This window comes from Podarcis liolepis (genome assembly GCF_965112155.1).
Source record: "Podarcis liolepis genome assembly, chromosome: 11".
Lineage (NCBI taxonomy): Eukaryota > Metazoa > Chordata > Lepidosauria > Squamata > Lacertidae > Podarcis > Podarcis liolepis.
Window position 1 is genome coordinate 27258178 of NC_139565.1, and position 12143 is coordinate 27270320.

At 40.4% G+C, this 12143-nt stretch overlaps 1 protein-coding gene across 1 annotated transcript in view; it reads left to right on the plus strand.

Moving 5' to 3' along the window:
• ST8SIA4 (ST8 alpha-N-acetyl-neuraminide alpha-2,8-sialyltransferase 4) overlaps positions 1 to 11046 on the plus strand; it is an 85779-nt gene extending 74733 nt beyond the window's left edge. Inside the window, exon 5 of the mRNA XM_083464617.1 lies at positions 4012 to 11046. Within this exon, the coding sequence (XP_083320743.1) occupies positions 4012 to 4291 (280 nt within the window). The 3' untranslated portion in view covers positions 4292 to 11046. The remainder of the gene's footprint in view (positions 1 to 4011) is intronic.
• The last annotated feature ends 1097 nt before the right edge of the window (positions 11047 to 12143 follow it).

The following is a 12143-nucleotide window of genomic DNA, read 5'->3' on the forward strand; positions in this document are numbered from 1 at the left end:
GACCCATTTCTATGGAGGTCTTGTACAAGCTTGATATCTGGCTATATTTATCTGCTGTTTAATTTTGGGGGAGCAGAGAGGCAGTATAAAAGTCCCCAAGAATACTACCTTGAAGGACCCCGTAACAGTTGACAGACAATCACACATTTTCCCCACAAAAACGGGGGGTGGGGGGGAGAGACTAAATTAGTCTTCCAGAAAACCCCCATATAATAACTTTTTTAAGGCCAGTGTATGTCCTGCTATTACAGACCTTGAGGCAACCATCAGTTACCCACATTTACTGTGTGGAAATCCTCCTTCGAACTGGGTTGTTGAAATTCAGAGGTGCCATTACATTGCAGCAATCGGTGGAAGTAGGTGTCAAATACACAATTCGGAGTAACACTCACATCATTTAGTATTGGGGGCTAACTAAACCAAATGGATAGGCTGTGATTTGATGGTGAACAAATGGGAGTAGGGGACAGTTCTAGAGAACACCCCTCAAAACATCGCCACACACATATCCTGCCCCCAAAATGAGGTGGGGGCTTTCCCCCCCAGTAATGAGTTCCCACACCAGCAGTGACTATGGCAACATAATAGATTTTTCCTTTTTTTACAAATTGGATTTTTCACAGTAAGGGAAAATCCAGATTAAAAAAAGAGTTGTGCCTGGCATTTTGATGACGATGATGCCACAAAACCTGTATACATGAGCTGCTGAGATTGCAGAATAAATTCCTGGCTGGAAGCGTCCAGAGCCTAGTCTGGAACAAAACTATGTATAGCTTTATGTGTCTCATATTCTGCTTCTAACAACAACAAAAGAGCTCCTGGTTGAACTTGTGAAATGGTAAGAAGCTTGAATAAAAATCAAACTTCGGTAAGACAAGTGTTTTGGCTCAGTGTCTGTTTTCAGACTACATTTCTTTTAGGTTTATTCATAGCATACCAGAAAAGTGGCCCTTAATTATCTACTGAAGGATTTGCTGCGAGTCAGGATTCTCCCCCCCTCCTCCCCCTCTTAACAGACAAGAAAATAACTCTAAAATTAGCAAATGCTTCACATACTCCATCCCCTCCCCAGGTCTGCTACTGTTGCTTCAACATTTGCTTTTTAGAGGTTTCAAGTCACAACTAATGTAGGCTTTGGAAGAGGGGGGAAAAACCTGCCCAACATGTGACTGATGACAGCCAAAGCTAAGCCTGGCAAAACAGATTTAAAAAATAAATAAAAATGTTGCTATATTCAGCTATATTCAGAAGGAGATTTTGCTGAAAACCAGAGAAGGGCTGAGGCGCAGCATTAACAAAAGAGATAATCCTGTTTGATCGTTTCTATTTTGCACAAATACATTTCCATGTGCTTAAGCCTTCATAGAGTGGGAATGGCATGAGCAAAAGGCTGGTTCTGAGTTCTGGACTGATCATTCTAAACTAAGCAAGGAATTACAGATTTGTGAACTGATCACCCTTCCCTTAAGAGTTGTTGTTTTTCTAAGTAGCATGGTGGAGGGTAATGATGGACTGCATTGAAGCACAACAGGATGGGTGGGTAAATCCAATCTCCTTGCCACCTTTATGTCCCTCTTCCCCCAAGCTGCTATTTGCCTTATTGGGGAACCCATATTGCATCCACATACAGTGATACCTCTGGTTGCGAACAGGATTCGTTCCGGAGGCCCATTTGCAACATGAGCAGAACGCAACTCACAGCGGCGCGTCCGCGCACACGCGGGTTGTGACTTGCCGCTTCTGCACATGTGCGTGACATCATTTTGCGCATCTGCTCATGTGCGAGTGGTGAAACCCAGAAGTAACCCTTTCCAGTACTTCCGGGTCACCATGGGACGCAACCTGAAAAAACATATCATGAAGCAAACATAACATGAGGTATGACTGTACATTTCTCCAAAATGAGTAGGAGGAGAAATTTATTTGCACATGAAAACAGTGGGGGAAGGGTTAACACCCTTCTTCACCCAGTTGGCTTTGGTCTGTCTTGGGAGACAATGGAGGGGTACACCTTTGGGGTGAAGTCAAACTGTTGGAGGTTACAGTGTTTTGTGTTGTGTATGAGCCTATTAGGTCCGTAAATTACCATATAGCATACGTTCAACACACACAAAAATGGCAATTTGTTGTTGACAAAGGACAGCTGGACATATAAAGGACTCCATTAACTTCAGTAGCTTAGGGCCTCATCAAACCTAAATCTGGCCCTGTGGAAGAGACATGTTTTGTTGCAGTTGAGGCAGATGAAGACATCCAGTTGTGCTGCTGCAGATGCACCCTGGTGTTTCTAGCCATCATTCCTCCTCTGGTCACTGCTGTGGATAGACAACCTGACTGTTGTTGTACTGTGGTCATCTGCAAGGAATTCCCACAAGGTGGTTCTGATTCAATTTGGGGCTGGAGGCATGGTTGCTATAAAGAGATGCTAGAGCCAGTCACATATCTCAAAAGTCGCAACTGGTTCATCGCATACATACACAGCACCTGATTGACAGTTGCGACTGCCAGCTGGTCACTTGAGCTGGAAGGAGGCTCACTCCAGATTCTTTCTGCTCCTCCACTTTTCCTCCGCTGAGCAACAGAAGGCTCAAATTCAATCTCTGTGTTTACTCACTGCTTTGAAAATACCATTCACCCAAATAATGATGATGCACAAGGCATATATTGTAATATATATACAATATATATTGTATTAATATATAATATAATATAATATAATATAATATAATATAATATAATATAATATAATATAATATAATAATATAATATATATTGCATATATTGTGATAATGATGATGCACAAGGCATATATTGTATCACAAGTGCCCGCTTTACTGGTGCAACATTTCTGCACCTGATTATGGGCAATTCCCCCTTCACACTGCAGCCCTCTGCCACATAGCTTGTTCAGGAAGGTCCTGCAGCCCTGGGAAGAATGTTTTCAGGGCCACACAGGACTGCAAGGGACAAAACGACAAGGTATCTTCAGCTCATGCAACCATTGGGTATGAACTGTTGCTGATCTTGTAAGTTAGCCCAGTTGATCCGTTGATCTCATATCCATACTTAGCAAGATGTACAGTGGTACCACAGGTTAAGAACTTAATTAGTTCTGGAGGTCCGTTCTTAACCTGAGGTACCACTTTAGCTAATGGGGCCTCCTGCTGCCGCCGCGCCGCCGGAGCACGATTTTTGTTCTCATCCTGAAGCAAAGTTCTTAACCCGAGGTACTATTTCTGGGTTACCGGAGTCTGTAACCTGAAGCGTCTGTAACCCAAGGTACCACTGTATAGTCATAATTGATTCTGATGGTTTGTTGGGTTGTGCGTGTGGGAGAAAAATATGGAGGTGTTATGCCTCACCCCCAGGAAAAGAAATAGAATGCCAATCATTGAAGAAGCTAAAATAGTAATATGCTTGGGAGGTAAGTGGCCTTTATACTTGAACTGTGTACCTGCAAAGCGTAGACTCCTCCTGGATTTCTCCACTAGTGATGTGTGAGTAATTCAGTCTTTCTAGATTTCAATATGAATTGACCTGTTGCACCTCCTCAGCTACTATTTGGATTGAACTTTTGTTATCTACCAGCTTTCTCACTTCTCAAATGTTCCAATGCAGTTCTCAGCTCAAAAACTGTATCAAAATGCTCCTTTTTAAAAAACAAACAAGCACAAAGTTTACTCTAATAGAAAACACATTTGCAAATTTCCTAAAAGGAACTATGTTTAACAATACATCATTAATAGGTTTAATTATTTTAAAAAAATTAAAAATCAGATTAATGCAGAAATGGGATGGGATGAGCCACAGAAATAGGATGGAACTTTCATCTCCATGGTGATTATAACATTTGTAATTATCAAAATGCATTCAATGTTGTTATAATTTTATTTTATTTTGAAAAGAGAGAGAGAGAGAGAGAGAGAGAGAGAGAGAGTTGTGCATGCTGAAGTGCAAACAAGATATCCAAATAATCAAATGTGCATCTCTTGTTTTTCACTTCCCTTACAGTTATTGGCTGACCAACAAGGTTTTCATCAAGCGACCTAGCACAGGACTCCTCATGTACACACTTGCTACGAGGTTCTGCGATGAAATTCATCTCTATGGATTCTGGCCCTTCCCGAAGGATATAAATGGAAAGCCAGTCAAATATCACTATTATGATGACTTAAAGTATCGATTTTTTTCTAATGCCAGCCCACATAGGATGCCATTAGAGTTTAAAACTTTAAGTATGTTACATAACAGAGGAGCACTTAAATTGACGACGGGGCGGTGTGCGCAGTAATAAAGCACAAGTCGAGGACTAGGAGAAGTGCCGGATATGGGCTTCGCCATGCAGATTTTATGGAAGAGCAGTGGGATCAAAACAGTGGATTTATCCCTGTGCGCTGTACCAAGCCATTGGAGAACAAGGAAGTGCACCGGAACTCCCATACCAGCGAACATTTTTACCTGTTGAAGTGCTAAATCTTGAGTGCAATGGTTCGAGTAAGTGCCACTTTCTCTAAGAGCAAAGCTTGAATGTATAAAATCAGTAGTGTTTACAAGATCCAACGATGCATTCATCACCTGTTAAAGAAGCAAATAGTCCATTTGCTGCTCATTTGCCAACACAAAGTCTGGCAGCTGTGTAACGAAATACCCAAGAGGTGGGGTCTGCCCTGAAGGAAATACTTTGCATTTGGCAGCAACAATCAAGGCGGAATTGGCAGAGCAGTGGATAACATCACAAACATCAAGCAAAATACCTTCAGCCGGGGCCATCCCTGGCTTTGTATTATAACCTTTCTCTTTTTCCTCCCTGTTTTTAAAATTGTCATTCATTTTCTATGGTGTTTGGGTATTGGAGCCCCTTAAGGGATTTTGACAAGATAATACTATGAACATTTTAAGTAATCTTCAAGAAGTGGTCTTAGAAGATCTTATTTTTTAAACAAAATCTTCATTGCATCTTATTGCTCAGCTTACGCATTGCAGCTGAAGTTGCCTCCACGTGACAACTTGCTGCTGCAGTAACACATAGAGCCAGTCATCAGGCTTTGCCCCCGCAGCCCCATATCTCAGCACCAGCCACTGCTAGGAACATGTTCTGCTGGGGAAGGTGATGTCGGGATGTGTATGGGAAATGGGAGCGGGGAGGGTCATCTCACTAGGTTGTTCTTGTTGAAAAAAGCTTAGGATCTCCCAACTGCTTTTAGGTGCTTCTTTTAGGGTGAACTGCATGTTACAATAAACACACAACAAAAGTGTGCTCAAACTTCTGAACAAAAAGCAGCTGTGTAGTCAGAATCTGGACTGGTGACACATTCCACATCAGGGCTCCAAACTACCGTATTTTTCGCTCTATAAGATGCACCAGAGCACAAGACGCACCTAGTTTTTGGAGGAGGAAAATAAGAAAAAAAATATTCTGAATCTCAGAACCCAGAACAGCAAGAGGGATCACTGCGCAGTGAAAGCAGCAATCCCTCTTGCTGTTATGGCTTCTGTGATAGCTGCAGAGCCTGCATTCGCTCCATAAGACGCACACACATTTCCCCTTACTTTTTAGGAGGGAAAAAGTGAGTCTTATAGAGCAAAAAATACGGTAATTTTTCTGCTAACCTCTTCTATCTAGCTGATGATGGCTCCTGAATGTATTTAGGAAAACACCATACAAAATACACGGTGTGTACAAATTTGTATAGAGTGTACATTGTTATCTTTAGGAGACAAATCGCAGCAAGGGCAAGGAATTTTCCACAGGATACTATCCTGATCTAGGTGTGTGTTCCAGATCCCAAAGTTGCTTTTTCTTTAAAACAGAAGTAGTTTAAACGTACTTTTTTTCCTGAAAGTGTGTTTATTGTAACATTTAGTCTGGCCTAAAGTACAAACTTAACAGAAGCTAAATTGCAAGTTAGCACTTTTAAACAATCTGATGTTTTGAGCTGTCTTTAAGGCAAGATTTTTGTTATGAAGATGATATTGTTAACAAGCAGGTGCCCTTACATTTGGTACCAAAGATTATGCTGATTTTGTAATCGATGTAGATTTGTTTTCCTTCAAATGATGAAAACGTGTAAAATTTAGTACTTGTTGCTGTGCTGCTTTAGAAACTGTTTTCAGTCTTTTTTTTTGTTTATTTGTTTACTGCTAACTTGGTGTCTAGATTTTGTTTGAAGGACAAATTCCTTAACTTGACTTTGCTTTTTATATATGCCTTGAAAATCTGAAACAGTTGCTTTCCCTTAAAAAAAAAAAATCAGACTATGACCATAATATTCTTGAATCAATATATTTAATCAGAATTAATGTAAGTTATAAATATCATTGAAATGTCAAAGTCTGTATAGTTTAGTTGGCATAGTGGATTTTGTTTTTAGTTTACAAAACCACTTTTAAAATGCAGATTCTTCATAGTGCTGGACAATATGTGCATTATTCCTGTTCTATAGCATCCTGATGAGCAATATGCGAAAATACCACTGACAAGTTCCCTTGCCTTTTCACTTCTTTGAAGCTCCACTTTCTATATGGGACTGTGTTTTTTGTTCTGAGACAGCAGACAATAAGAATTATTAATGGTTTTGTATGAACAAAAAGGGTTGTAAACAGAATGGCTGTAAATCTAGAGTATCAAAGCACAATTGATGGAGTGACTTCAGAAATGCATGCTGGGGAAACAACCAGTGGTTCTCTCATGTGGTTTCACCTGCAGATTTCTGCCATATAGAAGCAGAAGAAGAAGAAAAAACAGAAGAAAAACAAATTCAGAATAAATCTTCACTTTAGCCCTTTTCAGATATTCGAGGCCTTTTCACACACACTCATATGACCTTCACACATTTAGTGTGTTTAAAGGAACAGACAGGACCTGCACAGGTTTTAGTGCTCAGTGCATAATAGTCTGTGAGGGACCTCAAGACAAAGGGAGAGTAGCCTATGTGCATGCCTGCATCTCACTACTCTTTTAACCCTTATGTGTTCAGACCAGTGCCTGAAGAGAGTGATACAATGCTGTGTAGAAGGAAGGGTGGGCTGATTATGCCATTCCCAAATGCATGGAATAATCTTGCTCCTGCAGGAACCTACCAGGCCAACAAGTCTTACCTAGTCCAGCATCCTTTTTGCTGCAGTGGCCAACCAGATGTCCACAAGCAAGACCTGAAGGCAAAAGCCTTCTCTTTTCCTTTTCCTAGAGTGCATATTCAGTGGCATTCTGCCTCTTTTCTCATCAGGATATTCATACATTGGATGAAACGGATAAACCCATAAAGGAATGTGATTTCCCCTGCCCACCAGGAAACTATGAATAGTAAAATACTGCTTGTTGATTTTTGCAGCATAGGCAGCGAGCTTCGCCATTGTTATCATTAATTTTTACTATTCTTTTCCTTACAAAAGGAAGCCCATAGCAGAGAGAAAGAACATTTTTTGAGGAAAGTGTAGGCTTAAGGATTGGTTTTGTAAACTCCGAAGATATTACTGGAAAACGCATGGTGTTTAGGATGACACACACACACAAAAATAGTCCAAAATAAAAGTTCCTTAGGCTGTTTAATGACCATAATAGTAATGTTTGCATGTTTCCTTTTGAAATATAGTAATGTTAGAGCAGTCTAGCTAGACTGATTTTCCATAAAAGGTGTTAGATTTCACACAATCACCTTAAAGAAGTTGAGACTAGTGCCTTTTTCATCCTCAGGCATAACTTCAATCCTGTTACTTAATCATTTTGTGTCATGTTTTCCTCCCCTTATCTAGACTATTTCCACATGTCTATAAAGGGCTAATAAACTGGTTAACAAAACCACTTTTATGTTTTGCATCTCAGGGAAATATCAGTTTTTCAATATAAACACAACAGGAAAAGATAGAATTGAAAGTGGATGAAAGCCTATCATATTACATAAAAAAGAAGAAGCAAGGTTTTCATGTAATGGAATGAGGCTGCAGTCCCATGCACCTTGGAAGAATTCAAGGGGACATGTATGGGATTTGCACCATGAGGCTGCAATCCTATGCAAGTTTAGTTGAGAGTAAACACCGCTGAGCACAATTGGACTTACTTCTCAGTAGAAGTGCAAAGACTTGGGAGTGTGAAAAAAAGCCACTTAGATGAAGAATAAGGATGATTTAAAAGATGCTAGGAAAGATGTAAATGATGGAATGGTCTGCTTAAAATACAATGTTGCAGTGTTTGGCTCAGCATTTCATTTCGGTGTTGTTTCATTGAAAATCTAAAATGACAGTAATTTTAAATCCGGATGTCACAACTGTCTTTTTTTATGCGCGATGCCATTTTGGGTCCTCCAGTCCCCTCATTGTTTGCATATTATGCAGAGACCATGAGCTTCTTTTTTCTTTGTCAGAACTCTGCTCTTAGTTACATGAGCACAGATTCTGCAATTTTCCCTGAATGGCAGGAACCCTGCATTTCACCAATGGGATGTTGGCAAAAACTTCTCACATCCTGCCCTGTGTCTTTGCCTTGACCTTTTACTATATATCTCTTCTCTTGAGTAGTAAAAACTATCACCATTTAAGATCTACATTCCCCGTTGAGATCAAGCCCTAGAGTAGCCATCCACAACCCAACACCCTCCCAATGTTTTGGACGACAACCCCCATCAGCCTCAACTAGCATGACCTTGTTGCTTGGGTCTGATGGGAATTGTAGTCCAAAAAACATGGAGAGCACTAGGATGGGAAAGGCTGTCCCAGAACTTAAAGAGTCAAAAAGGTAGCCTACAGAAACTTGGGCAAGGTTGCAGTTAGTGGGATTTACATTTGCTCATCACATTGCAAAAAATTAAAAGTGTTCAAATACAGGTAAGGAATAAATGGCTTCTTTGTTTTCATAATTTTTCCATAACATATATTTGTTGCTTGTTTCCTACCACAAATAGCTACTGTGATAGAGAATCATAATTGACCAGCACTATCTCCAACACATACCCAGTAGTTAAAATCTGATCCCTTAATGCAAAACTGTAGGAACAGTCTCTTTAGAAATGCACAGTAAGAAAGGGAATTTGTTTTCATTCGGATAATTTTACTTGTGAAGACTTGTAATTCATAAAGCGGTGTTTTATAATTTGTGTTTTTCCTTTTGTTTGGAGCTCTGGAGCTCCTCAGATTAATGAAGATAAATGTATAATATATTCATGTTTATCCTTTGAGGAGATTCTCCTTCTTACTCCCTTTCTAAAATGTGAAGACTATTCAACGTTTCAATTGAGTTTGGAGTCTCTCTCTTCAACAATGCCAGAATAACGTCCCACAAAAAAGAAATACAATGTAATGGAGCTAAACGAAAATGAATGCAATTGCCAGCTAGTATTCTGTTTGCATGTGCACATTTGATACCTTGAAAGATCATAAAAGCAAGGATTCAAATTAGTCTGCTTTGTGGCAACTTTCAATACTGGTTACCCACTGCCTTCAGCAAGTGTGGAAGTTATGCAGCTTCTTAGATCCTACAATGCTTAGATAGGTTGTTATCCAATGAGATAACACCTATTCAGACAAGCAATAGTGGTGTGTGCACTGACAACAAGTTTCCGTTCAGACCCCAGCTTTGCCCTTCAGAAAACAGTTCAGGGACCATCAGGTCAAGGACCACCCAAATACCTGGTGCTCCAGTCCACCATCTCCACCCCACCATCTGAATTCACTATTGGGAAATTTAAAAACAGCTATAACTCATTTTGACAGTGGATGAAAGTCCCTCCAGAGTGGATAGACCCTTCAAAATTACCAGCACATTGGTTTTTGAGCTTTTGTGCTGGGCACAATTCCTTTTGTAAAGGAGATATCTATATTATTTCATTTGGAGGGCAGAATTGGAAGAAATTTACAGACGCTATTGCCCCTTCTCAATGTATTACTCCTGCCAAATTTCAGAAGAATGTCTCTTAAAGTTTTAGGATAGGTAAAAAAGGAATCCCTTAATCTCCCAGGCTAGTGTCTTGAGGGCAATAGTTCTGAAATTTGTAGATATGAAAGCTGCCTTTGGGTAAAAAAACCGACCAAATTCCAGGTGAATAGGCTTTTGTGTTAAGCACCTGTGACATTTATTTTGGGGGGCAGATGAACAAAACGGTTTTCACTTTGGGGATAAAATCATTCCCTCTGATTATAATCTTGATTTGACATTCATAGCAGAGCTCTTCCTCTGCCCCCATCCCACCATGGTGTCTGCTGTCCTTTTCCCCATCACTTAGAGATATTACTTTTGCTTTTCTCAGATGCTTATCTGCAGCATTTTTTGACATTTGCATTGCTGAGGCGCCGTGAAATGCTTCAGGGGTGCCTATTTTTACTCATGACACCTTGAACAGAGCCTGCTTTGTTTCTGAAAAGCTCAAAATCTCTCCAAGGCATCCTTCTTCAACTTGGGGTTCTGGTTCTGAGGCACACCCCTAATATATTTCACAATTAGCCTTTCCGTATATATTCCAGTATCTCAACTGCTAAAGCTCCAGTCCTTTTTCTTTTTTTGTAAATGACATGTGTTGGGGGTGAAGAATGAGGCAATTGACTTTTAAAAAGACTGAAAAGTTTCATTATAGTTTAAAAATATGTGCTCCAATCCAATGGGAGGGGACAGTTACAAACAAGTATTTGCATGTGTTTCCTGGGCGAAAAAGTTCCAGTGTCTGGATCAGACATTGAGCTCTATGAAACAGGCACTCATTATCTGTTTCTCCTATTAGATTGAGATGGTGGACACATATCTCTGGATCTTGGTGCAATTTCATTTTTCCCCCCTTTCCCCTTTCTTTTTTCTTTTTAAGAGCACTGTTAACCTGGATAGGCAAAAGCACAATTGTTTTAACTGTATATACTAAAGGAAGCAAGTTTGCCCAAACCAGCCTTCCTGGACAGTACTACTGCTATTGAGCATACCCAGCTCCCATTTGTGTGCACTGTTGAGATGTATTCTGTCAGGATCATCTTGTCTGATGCTTTTTTATTATTATTTTGTGTACAGGAGTTGTTGTTAATTCTTTGTTACTTGTACAACCTGTAAAATAAATTAAAACTTTTTTTCCAGTACTTCTTTTGTTGAAGTTTTTGTACACAATAATTTCATTTCACTAAAAGACATAAATAGAAAATTAACACATATTAATTTGAGGGGAAACAAGATCGGGGATAACTGGAGCTGCAACACAGACCCTCAGCTTCTCCCCGCATGCTCCCAGGGGCTTACACGGCCCAAACCCGATTCCAGGGGTTTGGATGAAAGGATGGTAAGCCCCTGAATTCCTTTAACGGAATTCCCTTGCAGCAGCAGCATTGGAGGGGCAGGCACAGCCAACCCATACCCCTCCTCCAACCAATTTAAACCAATGCCTAACCGCAAACCTTACAATTTGTGACCGTTTGCTACGCAGTAGGCAAAAAACCAAATGGCACTCACTAATCAGCCAGATGGCAAAATTCCTACCGGGTCCCTGCCCCAAAGCAGACGACCCCATGACAGGCATAGCAAGGTCAAAGCACAAGCCCAAAACAAGGGAGGGAGGGCGGGTGATCCGGTGCCCATAGCGAAAGAGAAAGCAGATCACTGTGAGCACTGTTTAAATAATCTCTGTTCCCACCCCCAAATTGGCAACATCAATTTTACCCCAGCAACACAAACAACCAATCCTTTCCAGGCCCCTCAATCCTAACCTGCCTGGCAACTACAGGGTGTCTTGCTTGGCCCCATCTGCAAAACGCGCTCTCTTTTAATGAGAACACGCTTTATGGGAGGGGGCATTATGGATTCATTTTTGCTTTTATTTCCATTATGTATACTGTGTTTTTCATATTGTGATTTAATGTTGTGAACTGGCCTGAGATTTACAGCTATAGGGCAATATACAAATTTAATAGATAATAATCGTGTTAGATTTTGTAACACTTCTGTAGAATTCTAAGGCCTAATATACAATGAAATTAACATATTTATCCAGTATTCATTGGCTTTGGCACCACTTACTACTGACTTCTCTGCCTTTCACCCTACTGATCTCAGTGGACACCAGCCACCATTGCATAATGGTGATTTGCTATTGGGGAAAAATGGGCAAGCAATTGCATAGTTTGGGTTTTCTGCTTGAAGCCATTCAGTACAATGGCATAGGTGTCACTGAGCACACTGA